The 23,805-nt window shown below is 38.4% G+C and overlaps 1 protein-coding gene across 1 annotated transcript in view; it reads left to right on the forward strand.

The window, feature by feature from the left end:
* COG6 (component of oligomeric golgi complex 6) overlaps window positions 1-23,805 on the forward strand; it is a 117,373-nt gene that overhangs the window by 59,153 nt on the left and 34,415 nt on the right. The window contains exons 12-15 of the mRNA XM_006873715.1: window positions 528-619; window positions 8,905-9,022; window positions 22,911-23,042; window positions 23,349-23,516. Of these exons, the coding sequence (XP_006873777.1) occupies window positions 528-619; window positions 8,905-9,022; window positions 22,911-23,042; window positions 23,349-23,516 (510 nt within the window). The remainder of the gene's footprint in view (window positions 1-527; window positions 620-8,904; window positions 9,023-22,910; window positions 23,043-23,348; window positions 23,517-23,805) is intronic.

The following is a 23,805-nucleotide window of genomic DNA, read 5'->3' on the forward strand; positions in this document are numbered from 1 at the left end:
TCTAATTTAACGGTTGTCTGCTTTCTTATTTCTGTTGTAATTAATAGAAAAAGAAATTTGTTTTAATAGTTTTAAAGATAAGAATTTTTTAATAATGTTTGAATATTTGGTAATAGTGGTTAATATTGTCACTGTTAACCTGTTTTTAGGGATGGAACATCTGTTTTGTGATTTAGTGCATTACTGAATTCCATTATGTATTGATGATTAAACTGTACTATTTCCATTACGTATTGTACATAAGGTATATTATGTAAACTGTACACACGTATTGATATTTCTGGTACCAACTGCCTTGAACCAAATTGTATAGGTAATGGATTAATGTTTGTAGACTTTATCTTGCTCACATGTTCCTGTTATTTGACTGTTCCTTAACCTAATAATTTGAAGTTCTTTAGGAGCCTTTTTTAGGTGATTTATGCAGTGCACTTTGTTTTTATTTTTTAATGTTATTTATACCCATATGATTCATGAAGAAAAGTTATGTTTTTAGGAAATGTTTAATTTCTCATATGTTTTAATAGGTTCGAATTGAGCAAGTAATAGTTGCTGAACCTGGGGCAGTGTTATTATACAAAATTTCTAATCTCCTGAAGTTTTATCATCATACTATTAGGTAAGTGAAATGGTGAAACATGCCTGCTTGTTAAATCCTGTATGATAGCTTCTTTAACTTTGAACACACTGTTAGATGCTTTTCTTTTCACAATGTGTATGACTAAGTATGGACTCCTAGTGTGTCACTGCACCATGAACCACAAGGTTGGCAGTTCAAACCCGCTAGCTCCTCCTTGGAAATCCTATACAGGATTGCTGTGAGTCAGAACCGATTCAATGGCACTTAACAACAACAACAAATGACCAAGTGTAACTAAACTTCTATATGGATGATAATACGTGCAGTACTTTGAGTTCTGTAACTTCCTTTTTTTTTTCCCTTGTCTAACTATACACACACATACACATATACAGTTGATGCAAATACACAAGAAAGTACTTGTTGATTCTTCTGCATTTGTAAGGGAGACCCATGGTAACTAAAATAACTATTATACTAATAATAAGGCATAATGAATGAAATGTTCTATTCTGGACATAAACAACCTTCTTTAGCATTTAGTTTCTGTCAGTGATAAAGTAGCTTTATCTTCTCTAAATAGAAGCTACTTTATCAGGTTAGGAACCACTTGTCTTATCTAAAATGTGATCTTTTACTACAAAGTTTGAATTCATTTCTGAGTTGCATATGTTTGTTGGTTGTATACAGTTGGACTTCATTAAAATGTCATTATAGGACAATATTATAAGAGAGTAAGTAAAAAAGTATTGCTATTAGAGTTCCAGTTCCTACATGCATGGGTTTATTCCAAACAAAATACTTAGTTGAGGTCTATCTCGATGGGGCCTTTCCTGTAGACCCACATCGCTGGAAACGCCTCATAGAGTAACTATGTGGTTTGCTTTACTCACAGAACTATTTGTTGGATCTGTGAGAAGACACTACAAACAGTATGGAAAAAAAAACCCAACAAAAAACATATTTAAACATGTGTTGGAGATACGTAAATGACTGCCGACTAGTTTTCTCAGTAATACATTTACTTGTCTGATTTCTTGTTGTTGTTAAGTGCTGTTGGGTCGGTTCCAACTCATAGATCCTGTTTCTGAGGAGTGACTGGTGGGTTTGAACTGATGACCTTGTGGTTCAACTGACCTTGAAGTCCAGTGCTTATCCTACAGTGCCGCATCATTTGGGTGCCTTAAAAACTAAGACCCAGTCAAAGCAGTGACTTCACAAGGGATTGGCTTGACCAGTTAAATTTAGCTCAAAAGGTTATGGACAATGATCTTGATAATTTTTTTGATGGACAGAGGATGATCTTGGGGACTTATTATGTAGAAATTTTAAGAAAATTGAAAACTGCATTGGTAAGAAAAAGGCCAAGAAAGGTGCACCAAGGAATTGTTTTGAGTATGGCAATGCAGCTGCTCATTCTTCAAGGGTAGCAAATGGGGCTGTCTTAGGAGAATTTCATTGGGAAACCTTACCTCATCCGCCTTACAGCTCTGCTTTTGCCCTTTCAGAATTCTTTTAGTTACCCAAACTCAAAGAATATTTAAAAAGAACACAATTTGAGTCCTTCCAGGATGTCTAAACTTCTGTTTTGTTATGATATCAATGGACGAGCACAGAATTCTGTGAAGGGTGGTGGTGGTGTTAAAGCTGTCAAGTCGATTCCCACCCATAGCGACCCTGTAGAGGGTTTCCAAGGAGCAGCTGGTGAGCTTAAACCACCTACCTTGTAGTTCAAATGGCTTTGCAGTCTGATGCATTAGCCCACAGAGCCACAAGGGTAGAAAGAAGGAAATAATTGCCTTCAGAAGTGCATAGAACTAAATGGAGGATACGTCAAGAACAGTAACCTCACGTTTTGATATTTTTGTCTAATAAAGGTTTCTATGATTTTGTAGCAACACTTTGGATTTACCATTGTTTGAATAGCTGGGCTAAAGAGTGTCCTTCAGTAATGTGCACTTTAGTTTTCTAATGTTCTTATTACAGAAATGCCACAAGCAGATGACTTTAACAAACAATTTTTTTCTATCGCAGTTCAGGAGGCTTAGAGTCTGAATTCAGAGTTCTGACTCAGGAGAAAGGCTCTTGTCCGTAGGCCCAGAATTACTTTGCGATCTCTGTTCTTGGCATGAATCTTACCCTGGATCTAGAAGCTTCCCTGCAGGGATCTTAATCCTGTAGATCACATCTGGCTTCATTAACATCACAGAAATGAGCATTTCCAACACATAGGATAATTATATCAGATTAGGGCCGATCATATCAGGTTACATCATGGGAATGCTTACATTATATTAGATCTCATCATGGAGATGATAACTACATCTTAACTGCTAAACCACTGAGAATCTTGGCCCAACCACGTCAATAAAACCTTAACTATCACACTGTATTTTTGATAGCTTCCATATTTTTCCATTAAAAAGTGATTTAAAATTTACTTTTTATCCAAGCTGCCAGTATCAGGTATAGAAGGTTGAGGCCAGTAGGGTCATAGTGAACAGATCTGGAAGAGGTGTGGGATGACGAGTTCACTGAGCAACCAGATGGCAGCAGTGATGTTACCTATTCCCTAGCTTAGTCACCCAAAACATTAAAATTTATAGATGAGTTTCATGTCCTATGGATAGATTTTCAAACAAAGCTAATAAGGTACAGGTTACAAAACAGATTAGTAGTTGAATTTGGTTAGTTCTGTAACATATATAAATGTATTATCACCTTTGTCATGACTCAGAGCAGTAATTTAGGTTCAATTGTAATGTCACAGGCATACTAGAACAAGAGAATGGTAAGTACTTAGAAAGACAAGATTAGCTGAAAATGGCATAGCAAATACTGTGTTATGCAGAGTGGTAAACTCATTTAAAATTGATCTAATATTTAGTAATGGTGTGGCGCTGTGGGTTAATGCGCCAGACTGCAAAGCCATTTGAACTGCAAGGTAGGTGATTCAAGCTCACCAGCTGCTCCTCGGAAACCCTATACAGGGTCACTATGGGTCGGAACCGACTGGATGGCAATTACCACCAACAACAATATAATGGAGTCCTAGTGTGGCACTGTGGGTTAATGCCCTGGATTGCAAAGTCAATTTGAACCACAAGATTGGGCTGTCAAGCTCACTAGCCACTCCTTGGAAACTCTACAAGATTGCTGTGGATAGGAACCAGCTTGATGGCACTTAACAACACCAATGGTACTGGAGTCCTGGTGTGTCACTGTGGCACTTTGCGTTGGACTGCAAAGTCAGTTTGAACCACAAGGTGTAAGCGGTTGAAGCTCACCAGTCACTCAAAAACCCTGTACGGGATCTCTGTGGGTCAGAACCGACTCAACGGCACTTAGCAACAACAATAACAAAATGATACTACATGGAATTAATTATTTAAACATAAGGACAACTCAGTCTTTAAAGAATGATAAGTATAGAATCATTTGGATTCTGAAGATGACAATAGAGTTTTGCACTCTGAGAATTATAATTTTTGTGTCTTTGAAGATGATATTGAGAATGACGATTACTTCTGATACAATTTTAATGTACTTTTGCTACTTGTTCACACATTTTCTCAGTTACTCAATTTAAAAATTGACTCTGTACTCTTGAGGTGCTAAGGAAACAGCAGTGAACAAAGCAGAGCTTCAGCTTATATTCTAGTAGGGGAGATAAACAATTAAATATGAAATGAGATATCTTTAGAACATACGAAGTGTGCTGGACTGCAAGGTTGGCGGTTCAAGCTCAATAGACACTCCTTGGATACCCTATATAGGGTCACTATGAGTCAGAACCGACTTGATGACACTTAACAACAACAATAACAAGGGCATTCAAGAAAAATAAAGGATAAGGAAGTAGAAATCATAGAGTGACCATGTGTGAAAGTAGATGTGTGTTTGTGTTGTGTGTGTATGTAATTTATTTTTGAAGGCCTATTGTAAGGAGCTCTGGTAGTGTAGTGATTATGAATTAGAGGCTGCTAACCTCAGGGTCAGCAGTTCAAAACTACTAGCTGTTCTGTGGGAGAAAGATGAGGCTTTTTGCTCCCATAAAGATTTACAGCTTTGGACACCCTGTACAGGATCGCTGTGAGTCGGAACCAACTCCACGGCACATAACAACAACAGCATTGGTGGACGTCATATTTAAACAGACCTGAATAATACGATAAGTCTGCACATGTGAAGATATCAAGAGTATCCCAGGCAGAGGTCCACTCTGGCCCAGACCAGGAAAAGGTGTGCGTTGAAGGACCAGACAAAAACTAGAGCTAAATGCTGCATTGAAAAGAGGACGGGAAGGTGAAATTAAAAAGGTAGACAGAAGTCAGATCATGTAAGATTTTGTAGGTTCTGATGATGATTTAGACTTTATACTAAGTGAATTGGGGAAAACATGGGAGGGTTTGATTTCATATATGATTATAAGGTTACTTTGCAAGTTTTGTGCATAGTGGGGTGTAATTGGGGAAGGACAAAAGCAGAAGTAGGGAAGATATTTAGGAAGTGCTTTGTGATTATGAACAAAGCTGATGACAAATTACACTAGGATGATTGTCTTGGAGGCAGTGAAAAGTAGTGGACTCGTTATATTTTATTGTAGAAGCAATATAGCATACACCTAACTTAGATGGAATGAGATGTGAAAAAAAGAGGAATCGAGGATAAATTCTTGGTCTTTGGTGTGAATAACAGGGAATGGTGTAGCTGTTTCCTGAATTGAGGCATGCTGGAGAGGAGCAGCTTAATGGGAATGGGTGCTGAGTTCAGTTTTGGCTTTGTCTGTCACATTTGATGAGTTTGTGAGCACCCTATAGGAGATGATGTGTTGGTGACACAGAAGTCAGGGCTGAAACTCAGTATTAATGCTTTCTTTATAGAAGATATTTGAGCCCATGGGATTAAATTAACTAACCTAGGAAACGGGTATAGATAAAGAAGGCCAAGGGCTGAGTCCTAGGAAGCTCCAGTATTTAGTGGTCAAGAAGAAGAGAAACTCACAAGAATATTGGGAATGAATAGTTAAAGAAATTGGGGAAAAACAGACATGCAAGGTAGGATAAGCACTGTACAGTAAGGTTGGTTTGATCTGTAAGATCGATGGTTTAAATTCATCAGCTGCTCCTTGGAAACCCTATATAGGGTCACTATGAATCGGAACCAACTCTGTGGCACTTAACAGCATACTGCATTTGGTGGTGCAGCGATTAAATGCTTGACTGCTAATTGCAAGAGTGGTATGAACCTACCAGCCATTCCATGGGAGAAGGATGAGGCTGTCTGCTCCCATAGGGGTTGTTATGACTGAATCAACTAGATGGCAGTGGATTTATCAAAGGAGCCCTGATTGGATGCTAACTAATATGGGCGTTCAAATCCATCAGCTGCTCCATAAGAGAAAGATATGTCAGTCTGCTTCTGTAAGTATTATGAGTTTATTTTACCATAATTACTACAAATTTTCTTATACATCAAGTAACCCCTCCACCTTTCCTCTCATTTGACATTAATCTTGCTGCCTTCTCCTGTCTAGACTGGTTGCTTTGTGGGCCTACTGCCTGATTGTCTCCTGAGTTTTATCTTCTTCACCATCTTGCTCATTCCCTGGGGTTGGACTCCCTGATTCTATGATCAACTCTAAGTAATAATTACATGCTTCTAAGCTATGTGGCACTGTAGGTCTTAGTGTGGCACTGTGGGTTAATGTGCTGGGCTGCGAGGTCTGTTTGAACTGCAAGGTTGGCAGTTCAAGCTCACCAGCTGCTCTCTGGAAACCCTATGTAGGATCGCTGTGAGTTGGAACCAACTCAGTGGTGCTTAACAACAAGAAACATAAACCTTGAGTTTTTACGAGAACCCTGTGATAGGCCTTTGTTAGAAAGTCTGTGGAAGGTGAAGTGTGGGTGTGTTGTTGAGGCAGCAGAACAGTGTGTACAAGACTTGAGCTCTCATCTGTTTCAGGAAATTTGTACGTACTATCTTGCGGGACAGTAAATTCCTTTATGTGACCTTCTGCCTTGGTTCTTTGGAAAAACAGCTTGTGACATTTTCCCTTAATCCCTGAAGAGTTGCTACCTTTGCTGCAGTTCTTAAAAACAATTTAGGGGACATCTCTGGGTGCTTTCTGCTCCTAGAGGATTTGTTACTTTTGCCCTGCAGAGAAACTAGTTTCTGGTGGTACAGCTTTCTATAACACTGAGTTGATTGACACCTCATTGTTGAAGGTCTGGTGAGGAAGACCCTCTCATGTAACTGACTATATAAAAGACTAAAACACTGAAGTTTTCAAGTTCTCTTGGTTGACGGTGCTGTTAGTGGAGTGCATCCTTTGAGACAAGGTGGTCCTGTGCTGAAAAGCCCACCCAGACCTGATTCAAAATAAAAGAAAAAGCTGCACTTGATAGAGCTGCTGGATTGACAGAGAAGCAGAACTGTGCAGGGACAAAAGGGTCTGAAACTGCTCTACTGGCTAAATGCTGGCTGTCAGTGGTGGGAAGGCTGATGGCAAAGCACATGGTGGCAGAGACAGCCCACACAGAACCCCTGCTGGCACAGCTGAGTTAGCTGCTACACTGGCTACCAGCTGGGCCAGTTAATGGTAGAAAGGCCAATGGCAGAGAACTTCACCATGCGAAATGTGACACTGCACAGACCAGTCAGTAGTGGAGTGGTCTGCCCAGCAGAGAAGGCAATTAGCTGACAGAGAAAGCAGCAGTCTAGCAGAGAAGCCATATTTGCTGAGGGTAGTGGCACCAGCCAGGAATGGTCTGTTCCACTACTTGTAGATTGATGCGTCTTTAGCAGATCACATAGCTGTTAGCGTGCTCTGCAGTTTCCACATGACCATTGCCACAGATGACTGTATCCTGCAGATGAGGGGAGGTGTGACCAGTGTCAGAAATAATGGAGGAGTAGGAAGAGGAAGGTTTGCTTGATGTCTGCCTCATTGGAACCAGTTTTATGCTGATGTTGATCATGAACTTAGACAATGTGTTGTGTTATTTTATATACCTAAAACTGAAAATTCAAGTAGTACGGTTATAAACATGGAGTAAGATATTCTAAGAAACATCTAAAAGTAGCCCAAATAAAGGTACCTAGAGGATACTGAATAAACATTAGCAAAATTGAGATTTAAATAATTGCATAATACAACTGATTATCCCAATTAAAAAAAATTAATGTTTCAAATAGGTCAAAAGTACTTATTAAAACACCAGTTTCTATTTGTATTCATTAAATTTTGTTTCTCTGTTGCTTGATGTGTGCCTTTATTCAAGGAAATACTTGTTTTCTTTGCATGTGTTGAAATGTCTTCCAATTTATTTTGGCATTTGTATTAATTTTTAACTGAAAATTTTTTTTTAAAATACATCTATTATGGCTAGCTATTTAGGAATTTGTAGTTTTCTGTTTGCTTTATTTTATTTTGTTTTTACTGGTAATTAGCTTGGTCTCCATGAACTATATAATTGTTGTTTTTAAGTACTGTCGAGTTGGTTCAGGCCCATGTTGACCCTGTATAGGGTTTTCGAGGAGTGATGGGTTTGAACTGCTGACCTTGCAGTTCAAACCAACTTTGCAGTCCAGTGCATTAACCCACAAGTGCAGTCAAATTGTTTCCAATTTAGAGCGACCCTGTGTATGACAGAATATTTCAGAATATACTGAAAATATGTGGTATTGGCATTCGCTTTCATTATATATCATGTGCAGTATATCATTTAACAGCAAATTTCTGTGTTTTCAGCTTGCCGTTTACCAATGGAATGTATATCTTCCACAGCTTTTTTTTTTTTTTGCCAGTGTATTGTTAGGTGCAGTTGAGTCGATTCCACAACAGAATGAGACACTGTCCGTTCAAACATAACCATGATTGTAACGTTGGCACATGACCTGGCAGTGTTTTGTTCTGATGTAAATGGGGTCACTATGTGTCAGAATCAGTTTGGCAGTACTTAACAACATTGATAAAATTGTTTTCTTAAAATTAAGATGAAATAATGTTTACTCAAGACATATGTCTACTGGGACAAAGGCAGAATAAAGATAGAATTTACATATGATGGGTATCTGTTTTATCTTGTGATTTTATGAAAGGTTGACAAATATAGAAAGCATGGTAGTTCCATTTTTTCATCACTTAATTCAAAAGGAAAAAACACTGAAATTTTTGTGTGAAATTTCAGTAATTGTTTCTTATTTATAGATTGTTTTCTACTTAAACACTTTTATTTCAATCTCAGTCTTTTTTTAAAGCATTATACTTGAAGAACTGAATTGTTTCAACATGTTTACATTGGAAATATTTTTACTTTCAGTGGCATTGTTGGAAGTAGTGCAACCACCTTGCTGACTACCATCGAAGAAATGCATTTGCTAAGCAAAAAAATATTCTTCAATAGCTTGAGTCTTCATGCAAGTAAATTAATGGACAAGGTATGCTTTAAAAATACTTTACATGAATGAGAATCTTTCACATTTAAAGGTGCTGGGGTTTTTTTGTGTTTTGTTTTTTCTTAAGTTTTTATTGTGAATTGAGTGATAGTTTACATGGGAGAACATCAGTTTTACACTCATCCTGTCGTATTTGTTTCATTGCAATGATTACAATGCCCTGCATACTTCATCATTCACCAGTATTTGCTTCTGTTCTCTCTGTTTTTACTTATTTATTTATTTTTGGATGTGCACCAGAACACTCAGGAATATACAGTTATTCAAACTGCCAAAGGGCACACCTTACAAACCTGCTCCCCAGCTGCCAGCAAACATCCCCTCTCCCTCCATGAGTTTACAGTCCTCAGCTGCTCCGTCTCTCCATGTCATCATCTCTGCCTCCATCTCTGGCGTCGCTGCTTCTCTGAGTGGGGTCCCACACTCAGCTCCTGCTCTTCTCCCTTGATGGTCCCAGGGTCCTCTGCTCCGGGACTGTAAGATCGACCACTCACTCCTTTTTACTACAAAACTTCTACCTTTACAGTTGTGACAATCACAATTAGCCATGATAACAGTTACTCACTATTGAATCATGAGAGTCTTGTCCCCCCATCTCCTTCACCAGACCTGTCTAGACAGGATGAGAACCACTCAGTGGGGATTTTACCTTCCCCCGCACACTATGAATCTAAACTCCCTCTTGAAAACTTGTAAGCCAGTCACTTTCTGCTTTTACAGCCCACCCGCCTCCCCAAATTTTAGGTAGCCAGTGTCTAAGTTGCCCACCCCTATCAACCCTGTGTACAGAGGGGATGGGAATGATCCTTGCTGTAAAGATTCTTTCCCTCTTGGTTGATATTTTGAGCTATTACATCCATAAGTATAGGTCAAGTTCATCAGATTGTAGTGATTTACACTTGTTTTCTTTAAAAAAAATTCCCTCCCCCCACCTCTTTTCCTTCCTCTAGTCGGGTTCTGAACATCCAGCCATTGAAGCTAGGTCCAATGGGCACTATCTGCAAGTTTGGGTGCCCTTGTGCATATTCTGTCACTTCATATCAACTTAACACTTCACTCTCGGCTCTAGTCCTCTGTGACCATGTCCTTGTCCATGGGCTCAGGAGTCCCCAGGTTTCACCATACTTCAGGCCAACCAGCTCTCACCATACTCCAGGTCGATGGGAATCTATGCAGTGTAGTTGGACTTAGCCCACATCTTCATTGCTCCTCTCCCCTGACTTCCACTCACCAGTAGACCAGCATGGTCACCTGTAAGCTTACATGCCTGCTCCTGTATTCCCTCTGAGTTTCAGTCTTGGGAGGGGGTTTGTCCTAAAGAGAGAGACTTGATTTCTTGCCTTGATGGCTCCCGGCGAACACCTTGCTTGTTCTTGTAGTAGCCAATCAGACTGCCATTTTTGGTTTTCCCTGCTGGTCTGTCTTTCAAGCAGTATCTTCTGTTCCTCTAGCTGTTCCAGGCTGGTTTGCTTGTCTTTTTAAGTGGGAATTTCCCATAAAGATGTTGTTTTAATGTTTTTACATTGGTGATGATTTTTTCCCCATTTGATAAAATAATGCTTTTGTATTTTTCTTCTGAACAACAAAATTCATAGTAACACGACTTAGAGTCGCTCTTCCTAGAATAGTATAACACTGAGTTATAACTGGAGGTAGAATCCTACATTCCTAATTTCTCTATCATTTTCTAACCCAAAAATGTATTACTAAGACAAACTTACTATATTTTGGCAACAGCTAAGATGATATATAGATTGGAAAACTGGAACACCCACAAAATGTTTTTCTTAATGTCCTAGCTTTATCTTTGTCAAATGTGTATTCTTCTGAGTTCATGTTATTATTGTTAAAAGCCGTCAAGTTGGTTGAAATTTATAGCTACCCTCTGTAGGATTTCCAACGAGTGACTGGTGGGTTGAACCGCCAGCCTTGTGATTAGCAGCGCTTATGTTACAGTGCCACACCAGGACTCCACATACTGTAATTAATTATTAAAACAAATAGAAAACCAAAAACACTCTATAAAACATCTAAAAACCCAAAAGTCCTAGAGTTTTGTGAGAGCTAATGCTTTCAATTGAGCAGTATATTGAGGCAGGACCATAAGGAATGTGTTTTACAGTGTTCAAATCCTTCTTTATTTTTACTTTATCGTTGAAAACGTGAGGTTTTCAAGGAAGTATCTATCACATCGTTAGCCTTTAAAAAAAAAAGCATACTACTCTATCTAATAATGGTGGTTGTATACCGTTGAGTAGGTTCTGACTCATAGGGACCCTGTGTAGGGTTTCTGTGGCTTTAAATCTTAACGGGAGCAGAAATTCTCATCTTTCTCCCATGAAGCAGCTGGTAAATTTGAACTACCGATTTTACAGTTAGCAGCCCAACTCATAATCCACTACACTACCAGGGCTGAATATGTTACAGGTTTTGTAAAATAGTGTAAAATGTTGTTGTTGTTGTTGTTATGTGCCGTGGAGTCAGTTCCAACTCATAGTGACCCTGTACAGGGTTTCCGAGGCTGTAAATCTTTACTGGCGCAGAAAGCCTCATCTTTCTCCCACAGAACAGCTGGTGGTTTTGAACTGCTGACCTTGAGGTTTGCAGCCCGATTCGTAACCACTACGCTACCAGAGCTCCTTACCGTATAAAATAGTAGAAATTAAATTTAGAGTAGCTCATCAGTCTTCCCTTTCCTAAACTCAGGATTTTAAAATAGAATTTTCTCTCCAGACCACTCTGCATGACTCAGATTCTTGTGAAATAACCTGTTATTTGTGGAATTTCAGAATTTGTTTATATTTTTCTTACTTTTTTTATTCATTCCTGTTTGTACAGATGTATACTAAAAGTCAATTTTAGTTGGGTTTGTAAAAAGTTATTATAAAAAGTAATGCTACTGGGCTTCTAGTTCATACATGTACATCTAGTTTAAACATACCTCTGCTGTCAGTGGATAGCTACAGACAAGTTCTATCAGTTAGTCTTAGTTTCATTGTTGTTGTTGTTAAGTATCATGGAGTCGGTCCCAACTCATAGTGACCCTGCACAAGGTTTCCGAGGCTGTAAATCTTTACGGGAGCAGAATGCCTCATCTTTCTCCAGCGGAACTGCTGGTAGTTTCGAACTGCTGACCTTGGGGTTGGCAGCCTGACTCGTAACCAGTATGCTACCAGAGCTCCCTAGCTTCGTTAGGGTGCCATAAAAAAACCCAGTAATCTGAACAGTGGCTTCCTGGCAATCTACTGGGCCAGTTAAATTCAGGACAGAGAGGTCAGCTCTGAAGATTATTACCAAAGGGAATCTTGGTAGATTTTCTTGAAAGACACAGGATAAATCAATCATGGAACTTGTTAAGAAATTCTACGAAAATGGAAAACTGCATTGATGCAAAAAAGGCCAGAGAAGTTGCACTGAGGAATTTTTTTTCATCATGATAATGTACCTGTTCATTCTTGGAGGATAGCAAAATCTGTCCTTTAGGAATTTTGTGGGGAAACTTTACTCCACACACCTTAGTGTTGATCTTGCTCCTTCAGAGTTTTTTTGTTCCCCAAACTTAAAGAACATTTAAAAGGAAGGCAGTTTGAGTCCCTTGAAAATGCTAAAATTGTCACCTTTATGTGGTGTAAATCGAAGAATGCAGAGTTTTCAGGGAATGGTTAGAGAGATGGAAACACCACCTTCAGAAATGTCTAGACTTAGATGGAGGATACATCAAATGATAGCTTCATGTTTTCATGGTTTTGTTTAATAAAGGTTGCTCTGATTTTATAGCAATACTTTTTTTACTTCCTCTCATGTATCTCTTATATAAACAGGTTCTTATTGAGGTTGAATTTTTTTAAAGTAACTCATAAATTATACATATATTGGGCATGAAGAAACATTTTTTATCTGTCATTCATTTTTGGTATAGATAATCGACAAGTGAAGGTTTAATAGCTTCATGTTGGGTTGTGTCCCTTTAGTGTAAGATAGATATATGAATGATTAGTACAGAATTGTATGTGTTATGGAAAACAATATGTGTTATGAACACATTGCCCAGGATGCTTGGTAGCACAGAAGTAGTATATGTAACAACTTACTAGTGTGGTGCTGTGGGTTAATGCGTCAGTCTGCAAAGCCGTTTGAACTGCAGGGTCGGTGGTTCAAGCTCACCAGCTGCTCCTTGGAAACCCTATACAGGGTCGCTATGGAATCGACTCAATGGCACTTGACAACAATTATTATTTGAAGGTAAATATTTTGATAGTAGTTTTAGACCGGGTGAGCTTTGAGTTTGTTCTTCTAGAATGAATCTATACATATGCTTCTTGAGAGTTTTTCTGAAAGAAATACTTGGCTGCATGAATGTTAACTAGTCACCAAGAATCATGTTTTATGAAAGTCTTGAAGGAGCTTTGGTAGTGTAGTGGTTACTAATTGGGCTGCGAACCTAAAGGTCAGCAGTTCGAAACTACTAGCTATTCCTCTGGAGAAAGATGAGGCTGTCTGCTCCTGTAAAGATTTGCAGCCTCGGAAACCCCATACAGGGTCACTATGAGTTGCAGTGTACTGCACGGCACTTAACAACAATAATAATGGGAAAAAAAGGAGAAAATTTAAAATTATTATATCATAAATGAGAAATAGTAGCTACAGGTAGAGAATTAGAACTTTTTAGAGAAAGACATAATATTCTGCTAACATAATCGTAGTATCATAATATAAAGAGTAACTATAAATAAAGAGTAACGGAGTCATGGTGTGGCGCTGTGGGTTAATTGCTAAACTGCAAAGTTGATCGAATTGCAAGGTCAGCAGTTTAAGGTCACCAGCCGCTCCTTGGAAACCTTATACAGCATCACTATGGTTCTGAACTGACTTGACAGCACTTAACAACAAGAACAACATAACTAGTAACAAATAGAAGAATGTTTTAGATTCTAATAATAGAGTACTATCATTTATTATATCACTGGGTCATTTTGATACAATTTGAGGGGGAAACATGTTAAACAAGTCATTAAAGAATACTTTTTAACCATCTAAAGATAATATGACCTAATGTCAACGTGATAACATGGAAAACACTAGTGGTATGTATCTATTGAAGTTAAGAACAAGACAAGAAAGTTTGACAGTAATACATTTAAATAATATCCATATTGCAAACACTAGCTAAAGAAATAAGAGGTATAAATATTTCAAAGGAGGAGACATTACATTATTTATAGATAGTGATTCTCCATTTAAAAAACCCAAGAGAATCAACTGAAAAGCTGTAGGGTCAGTAAAAAAAACTCAGTGAGGTAGTTTGTGATAAGATCAGTAGAGAAAATAAATATTTTTTATATATGCCAGTTCATGGGGTCTCAGTAAATACTAATGTTCTGTGTAACTGGTTTTACTTCATTTTCTGGTAGCTTGCACTCTTTCATTATCTTGTCGTAAAACCTTTGCCTCTTTGTCATTGTGCCACACTCACTTTTAACTGCTGTTGTTGTTAAGTACTGTTGGGTCGGTTTCAACTCAGAGGCACACTGTATAGGGTTTCTGAGCTGTAAATTTTTGTGGGATCAGAAAGCCTTATCTTTCTTCTGTGGAGCTGCTGGTTGGTGCCTACTGTCAACCTTGTGGTTTTCAGTTCAATGCTTATCCTACAGTTGTTGCTGATAAGTGCTGTTGTCAAGTCAATTCTGACATATAACAACCTCTTAGGGTTTTCAAGGAGCAACTGGTGGGTTTGAACCACTGACTTTATGGTTCAAACTGACCTTGCAGTCCAGCGCATTATCCTGCAGCACACACCAGGACTCCAGAGTCCTACAGTCCTAGATTAATTAAATTTTCAACTTCTTCTCTGTATACTGTGACTACTGAGCACTGTTTAAGAAAATCATGACCATACAGACTGGAATCGGTACCGTTCATCCTCTCCAACATCAGCAGAGCCCTCCTTGGTGCCCAGCAGTAGCACCTGCCCTTAGCCTGCTCTCATGTTTACCTTACTTTCACTTGCTTCCTCAAATATACCATAATGTCCTCTCCCAAAACTGCCAACACTAGACGATGTGCATTTTGAAAAATCTTTACCAGTATGATGAACATAAACAGATGATATTTGAAAGAATGAAATTAAAGTTGACAGTGAAATGAAATCATAAAACAGCTTTTGGAATTTTTTTAGTACATCCTTTTCATTTTCTTCAAGTAAAACCAGAGTACCTATAATACAAAAGGGATGAAAAATGTCATAGTATATAACAGTTGGAGAAATGAGGACTTTTTTTTAGTGTTAGTCCTATTGCTACTGCTGTTATGTGCCGCCAAGTTGATAGCAACTCATAGCCACCCTGTATAGGGTTTCTGAGGAGCAGCTGGTAAGTTTGAAGCTTATGGTTCACATTTTAAAAAGAAAAGATGTTCTAATGCAAGGAGTATGAGGTTTTTAATGGATAGTTCTTAAGTGCAGTCCAGTCGTTTCCAACTCACAGAAACCCTGTATAGGGTTATCAGAGGAGCACCTGGCGGGTTTGAACTGCTGACATTATGGTCACCGTCCATTGCTTATCCTATAGCACCATACCAGAAGTGACTACTTTTAAATGTGAAATTTTTCTTTAAATTTCAACTTTGTCAATTGGAAAATGAACATTAAAAATTCTAAAATATATTTCATAAAGCTGTGTTGTGCATTAATTAATCATTATTAATGATCGCTTTGTTGAAGAATTTTGACTATGGTCTTTTATGAAACATAGCTTATTCTTAGTATTTACAAGAAAATACAAAGATAACATCAAATGAACTTTCTTTTTAAGAGGTGGAGATGCAAATTAGAGTACACAAACCCTAAGTGCAATTCAGTGCATTTTTTACATTTGTGTTTGATAATTAGTCATCATCAAGAATAAAATACAACTCATTTTCTGTTTCTCAGGCTTCTTCCCTTCCTAGCCATCGAAGCCAAACTACTGTCTGACTTCTAGTTCTTGTGTTTGCTTGTTATTTGTTGTTGTTGTTGTTGTTAAGTGCCATCGAGTCAGTTCCGACCCATAGCGACCCTAAACAGGGTTTCCGAGGCTGTAAATCTTTACGGGAGCAGAAAGCCTTATCTTTCTCCCGCGGAGCAGCTGATAGTTTTGAACTGTTGACCTTGCGGTTCACAGCCCTATTTGTAACCACTATACTAGTTGTTATTTAGCTTCTTGGAAATCGTCATGCAGTGTGTACATTTTTTTTTTTTAATTTAGCATTTATCATTCAGATTCATCCGTGTTACTTCTGTAAGTTGTTTGCTTTTTCATCATTTTGTAATAATAATTCCTTTGTATGAATACAACACCATTTACCATTCTGCGTTTGAGTGGACATTTGAGTGGTTGCTAGTTCTTGGATATTCTTGTACATGTCTTTTAGTGAATAAAAACTCTCATTTTTGTTGTGTACGTACCCAAAGTGGTTGGACCAATTTACACTCCACCAGAAATGTGTGAGAAATTCAATTGCTTCATGGTCGTTCGCTACAACACAATTTTGTTAGTCTTTTTAGTTTTCCACCATTGTGGAAGTTTGGGATTGAAGTTCATTTGTTGTAATTTTCATTCTTTTGGAGACTAATGGTGGTTCTGTCTGGAAGGTCGACAGTTCAAACCCACCAGTTGCTCAGAGTGAGAAGCAGGCTGTCTGTTCCATAAAGATTTACAGCCTTGGATACATAGGGTCACTGTAAGTCAGAATCATCTCAGCGGCAGTGGGTTTGGTGGTTTGGTTTTCGGAATGATGCTGAACAGTTTTTCAACACTGAAGTCTTTTAACGTCTGTTTTAAAGCCTATTTCCCAGCTACTAGTTGGGTCTTTCCCTGTAAAATTCTGAAATTGTAAGCATTGCAAAGATTTTCTCCCAGTTGTTGACTTTCTTTTTTAAAAACTTTTTATTGTGAATTCAATGAAGGTTTACAGAAAAGATCATCAATTTTGCATTCAACAAATCATACTCTTTTTTTCATCTCTCTGATTGCAATCACCTCAGCTCACAGTATTTATCTCTACTAACTTGAAATCTTGCATTTCTCCTTGTATCTTCCACTGCCTTCTTCTGTCCTCTGCTAACCTTCCTCTTGTTTATTGCCAGCTCATCATCTATGTTAACATGTGTTAACTTTTAGCCTCTTAGTATTTTCCTTCCCTCTTCCCACTCACCAACCCCCTCAACCATCATAGAAGTTTTCTTATATAAAGAAAATTTTTTCTAACTTTTTATATCAGTGTTTTCATGTAATATTTGTTCTTTTTTGATTGACTAGTTTCACTCAGCATGATGTCCTCCAGGTGCATACATGCTGTGAGTTCTTTTGTAGATTCATTGTTATTCTTCAACATTGTGTAGTAATCCATTGTGTGTAAGTACCAGAGTTTAACTATTCTTCTGTTGATGGACATTTTGGTTGTTCCCATCTTTTCACTAGTATGAGTAGTGCTACAGTGAATACAAAGAGCTCTGGTAGCGTAGTGGTTACAAATTGGGCTGCTATCCTCAGGGTCAGCAGTTCGAAATTACCAGCTGCTCCGCGGGAGAAAGATGAGCCTTTCAGCTCCCATAAAGATTTTCAGCCTCGGAAACTCTGTACAGGGTTGCTATGAGTTGGAATTGACTCCACTCATAGCACATAACAACAACAACAACAATGAACACGTGGTGGTGGCTATGTGCTATGGAGTTGGTTCCGATTCATAGTGACCCTGTGTACTGTTTTCAAAGCTGCAAATCTTTAATGGGAGCAGAACGCCTCATCTTTCTTCTGAGAAACAGCTGGTAGTTTTGAACTGCTGACCTTGAGATGAGCAGCCTGACTCAGTAACCACTACGCTATATGATATGTATATATGATTTTCAGTTGGGGATTTTTCTGTTTCAAAGTTTTGTATATGTCATCCCATTGTCTTATTGCCTGAATAGTTTCTGATAACAAATCAGAGCATAGTTTTATTGACTCTACTTTGTAGGTAACTTTTTGCTTTACCCAAACTGCTTTTGGGATTCTTTTGTCTTTGGTTTTGGAAAGTTTGATTATGATATGTCTCCGTTATTTTCTTTTGGGATCTATCCTGTTTGCATTTAGTTCAGTTTCTTGTATGCTTATCTTCTCCTCTTTCCTGATGGTGACGTTTTCTTCCAACAACTCTTTGACAATTTTCTTTGTTCATTTTATTGTCTATTCCTGTGCGGGAATTCTTACCACTTAAAAGTTACTCCCCTTTGTGGTGTCCCAAATAACTCTTAGGCTTTCTTCAGATTTTCTCTTTCTTTTCTTTTCTTTTTTTTGATTGTTGTTTAGCATACTGCTATTGAGAATTTTATCATCAAACTCACTAATTCTTGCTTCCATTACTTCAAATCCATTCTTTTGCCCTTGCAATGTATTGCCTGCCCACTTCTGAAATTTTAGTATTTTCTGGATTTCTAATTGCAGGTTTTGTATTGTTTCAAAATTTCCATTTGTTTGTCTGTTTGTTTTGTAGTGTTTTTTTAAATTCTTTTAATGCTTCTATGTTCTCCTTGCTTTCCTTCATCTTTCTGTCAATTCTTTGAAGGTACCTAAATATCATTCTTTTGAGTTCTTTTTCAGGTAGTTCCAATACCTTTTTTCCTTCAATAACAGTTTTTGCCTCTGCATCTTGGACATTTGAATCATTCTCTCTTTTTCTTTGTGTGAGCTAAAAATGTATGATATCCTTGGGACATTGTGGTGGTGTCATATTTGTATGTCATTGATGATTGTATATTGATATGTTCCTTGTCTCTTACCAACGTTTTCTATAGGTATAGTTAGAGAATGCAAATGTGTGTATCATTCTCTGTTTGCCATTCATGCAGCTCAGTTTTCGGTGGGTTTGACTAGTGTTGGCTGCTGTCTATTTTTGATCAGGTGGTATAGTATTGTTGTTAAGTGCCATCAAGTCAGTTCCAACTCAAAGCAGTTTTGTGTAAGGGTTCCCAAGTAGCTCTTGCCCAGTAGGTGGAGTTTGATATGTTACGTTTCTGGCTGGGCTATGTGAGCATGTTTCCTGTCTCCTGTCTGTTGGGAAAGAGACCCCCCCCCACACACACACACACAAAAGAAAAAAAAAACCCAACACAATAAACAAAACATGTAGCCAACAATGAAAAGAGAAAATAATAAATACAGACAGCAACCAAAAAAACAAAAGAGGGGCAGGAAAATGGAACTATAGAAGAGAAAAATAGGAGAAAAAGTAAAAGAAAGAAATAAAAACTTTTCAAAAGCAGGTAGGGGGAAAATGAAAAGAGAGTGGCGGTGGTGGCTGTGTACTGTGGAGTCTATTCTGACTCTTAGGGTTTCCGAGGCTGTAAATCTTTACGGGACCAAAAAGCCTCATCTTTCTCCTGCGGAACAGCTGGTAGTTTCAGACTGCTGACCTGGAGGTTAGCAGCCTGACTTGTAACCACTACACTGCCAGAGCTCCTTGAAAAGAGAGAGTAGAGAGTATTAAAGAAATATCAAGGGGGGAGTGGGGGAGGAGGGGAAATCAGAAACAGAAGAAAAGAATGAAAAATAAAGCAGAAATAGGATAAAATTCAAGGGAATGGAAAGAGGAGAAGAAGAAATAAGAATAAACCAACAAAACCAACAAGAGGGAAAAGACAACAAAAAATATAGGGCTGTTGTTGGACCCAGAAAGACAAAAACTCTGAGTAGCTTCTGCCAACCACGGAGCTCAAGAGGTGGTATAGGAGAGATGTAACAGTACAGTTCCTGGCCCTACATGGAGTTCCAGTAGGATACTTGTGTTCAAGGCTCTCAATCCTCAGTGGTTCATGGAGACCATTGAGGGCAGCTGTGGGCAGGGTGCCTGGTTATGAGTGCTTCTGCTAGACAAATATTGGAGTCCTAGTGTGATGCTGTAGGATAAAGCACTGGAACATAGGGTTGGTTTGAACCACAAGGTCACCAGTTCAAAGCCACCAGCCACTCCTCAGAAATGCTATAAAGGGACACTATGAGTCAGAACCAACTCCATGGCATTTAACAATAACAGCAGTGTTGTTAGTCTGGTGGCTCTGCAGATTCTTTTAAGTCTGAAGCAAAGCCTGCCTGTATCCAGACGTCAGAGCGGCACAGCTAGCCTCACTCTGTTATGACTCACAATCACAGTTCTTGGAACTCCTGGAGACCATGGTCTGGGGTGAAGGTGGATGAGGATTAGAGCTAGCCACACCTCTGATCACCAGGGGAACATGGGGAGAAAAATGGAATTGCACTTTTCCAATGGCTGTGTGAATCTGCTTTGCCTGACCTGACCACCTTCTGTCGCCAAAGGTGCTCACAAAAGTTCAAGATGGTGGCGCCACCATCTGTCTGGCCATTTACCGTCGGTTTCTCTCTGATGCAGGTCTTTGCTAAGCTTTTTCTCCCAGCAAGCACTCAGTCTACTTCTCTTAAGTTTTTCTCTGAAGTTCAGGGTTTCAGAATTTTTATCTGTGTCTATTTCATTTGTTCTCTCACATCTTTGTTGTAGAGGGTCTGTGTAGTGTGTTTGCCTAGTCTGCCATCTCGCTGAAAGTCTCCTGTCTTTTCTATCTTGGTATCTTTTGGTGAACATAGTTCTTAATTTCCATTCAGTAATGTATACTGAGTATATAATGGAGTCCTGACGTGGCACCGTGGGATAATGTGCTGGACTGAAAGGTTGGTTTGAACTGCAAGGCAGTGGTTCAAGCTCACCAGGCACTCCTTGGAAACCCTATGCAGGGTCTCTGTGGGTCAGAACCTACTCGATGGCACTTAACAACAGCAACAATGTATACTAATCTTTTATTTTATGGTTTATTTCCTGTCTCATGCTTGATTGTTTTAGCTTCCACATTTAAATCTTTTATCTCAAAGTAAGTTTTAAGTATGATGTTAAGTAGATAGAAAAGTGAGACTTTTTTCTTTCTTTATGCATATCCAGTTGGTCCCATACTATTGTTGAGAAAACTCTTCTTACTGAATTATAGTGAAAACTCATAAATCATATGATTATATATATCTGAATTTTTGAACTTTCTTTTTTATTGTTTCATTGGTTTCTTGGTATATTCTGGCACCAGTAACCTGTCTTAATCATGCTAGAGCTGTATATTATTTATCCTTCAGTCCTTTGTTCTTTTCCTTCACATCTTTAGGTTCTTTATAATTCTATATAGTTTTGAGAATCAGCTTGTCAGTTTTCAAGATAAAAATCTTTCTAGGATTTTGATTAGATTTATGTTGAAATTTATATACCAGCTTTGGAAGCCCTATACAGAATTGCTGTTAAGTCAGAACCAACTCAAGGACACTTAACAATAACCACAGCACACAACAGCATAGACCAATCTGGGGATCTCTGGCATCTTAATGGTGCCAAAGTTTACAATTTATGAAAATGCAGTGAGATTTTCTGAGCTGAAGCTCCATGGAACTACCTTATTTACCTGGGTCTTGCATGTTTTCTGCCTTTGACAGGAAAGAGTCTTAGCACTTTTTTATTGCTCATTTGAGTGCAAAACATAGGAGTTTTCCTTTTCTGACAGATTTCAGTCTTACACAGGTTCTGGCTTTCGCAGGTTTTATTATAATTGTATTTCTCCGTTTATCTTTTGTTATGTTTACTCCTAGGCGTTTGATAGTTTCTTCAAGCTGCTTCAAATTCTTTTGCTTTTAAAATTTTATCTTTCACAGTTCTTACTGGTGTAGAGACACAATTGAATGCTGGTTCTTTAGTTACAAACTTATGGAGAATTTTGTTTATAAGTGTAATACTACACCAGTGAAAAATTTAATTTTTTAAAAAAGCATTTTAAAAGAATGTGGTGGCTGCATGAAGAATAGAAGGTGGTGGTGGTGAAACAGATTTGGAATCCAGGAGATCTTTTAGAAGTCAGTTAGGAAGGAGCCTCAGCATGAACCAGACCAGAGACTAGAGTGGGTTAACATAGGGTGGGCGTATGGGAATGGTGAGAAGCAGTTGTACTAGATAGAAGTGTGTTTTACTGATTTAGAACTTGCTGCTGGATTGGATGAAGGAAGTGAGGGAAATAAATGAATACTCCTGAATTGTTATTCTGATGAATTACATAGCAATAACAACAGGAGTCTTAGTGTGGCGCTGTAGGCTAATACGCTGGACTGCAAAGTCAGTTTGAACCGCAAGGTCGGCAGCTCATGCTCACCAGCCGCTCCTTGGAATCCCTTTACAGCGTCACTGTGGGTCGGAACCGACTCGACAGCACTTAGCAACAACAATACAGCTTAAAGTTTATAGAATTTCTGTAAGGAATTTTTGAAAATTATGTTTTCAAGAGACATATAATTAATAACTGAGAAGATAAATTATACACTTAACATTTTGAATCTTATCAACTTTGAACATATTGTCAGGAGGGACCAGTCACTGGAGAAGGATATCATGTTTAGTAAGGTGGAGGGTCAGAGAAAAAGAGGAAGACCCCCAACGAGATGGATTGGCCAAGGGGCAGTACCGATGGACTCAAGCATGGCAACAGTAGTGAGGTTGGCCCAGGATCGGGCAGAGTTTCGTTCTGCTGTGCATAAGGTCGCTATGAGTCAGTACTGACTCAATGGCACCTAACAACAACATGTTTATTGATGCTTTATGGTCTAGCATACAGTCTGTCCTAGAGACATTCCTTGTGTACTTAAGAATGCTCATTCAGCGTAGTAGAGTTGCTTGGTTTAATATTGGTTGCTTATTGGAATATTCTATAAGTGTCCAGGTTCTTGTTGGTTTAGTGTTAATTAACTATGAAACAGTATTTATTTTGTCTATTAAAATTTAGTGGAAAATTAAAGTGGATAAACATTTTTTATTTTAGGTTGAACTCCCTCCACCTGACCTTGGACCAAGTTCTGCACTAAATCAGACGCTTTTGTTGTTGCGTGAAGTTTTGGCATCTCATGATTCTTCAGTCGTGCCTTTAGATGCTCGCCAAGCTGATTTTGTGCAGGTATATTGTAAACTTTATAGCAACTGATTATTGTACCTCTATTGTACATTCTGTTCATATTCTTCTGAGATTTTGAAGTGTCACTTTTTAGTTGAATATTTCGTCTCATATTTAGTCAGTGCTCTTTAAGAAATATTATTCAATGATACCTATTTTTTAATAAACTTATAAAAAATATTTTTATGTGCTTCTGAAAGTTGGCCACATTTTAATTAGTTTGGTATTAATTCTGAAATATTAGCCCAGAACCATAAAACTAACTGGGGAATAGAGAATAAATTAATTTTTGTTGTTGTTCCTTTATAGGTTTTATCCTGTGTCTTGGACCCTCTCCTTCAGATGTGTACTGTGTCGGCCAGCAATCTAGGCTCAGCTGACATGGCTACTTTCATGGTCAACTCTCTGTATATGATGAAGACAACTTTAGCTTTGTTTGAATTCACTGACAGACGTCTTGAGATGCTACAATTTCAGGTAAGTGTTGCTATAAAGATAACTACTGACTGTAATAAAGTATTGTTTCTTTATATGGTAATTATCAGGCATGAGTTTTAACCTAATTTCAGTTACTTAATCTCTCCTGGTGTGGCGCTGTACAATCAGCACTGGACTATGAACCACAAGGTCAGTGGATCAAACCCACCAGCTGCTCCTTGGAACCCTATACAAGGTTGCTGTGCATTGGAACTGACTTGATGGCACTTCACAACAGTAATTCCTATAAAGGGAGTGTTGTGGCTCCATAGGATAAATACTGGACTGC

Source organism: Chrysochloris asiatica, unplaced genomic scaffold, assembly GCF_000296735.1.
Source record: "Chrysochloris asiatica unplaced genomic scaffold, ChrAsi1.0 scaffold00250, whole genome shotgun sequence".
Lineage (NCBI taxonomy): Eukaryota > Metazoa > Chordata > Mammalia > Afrosoricida > Chrysochloridae > Chrysochloris > Chrysochloris asiatica.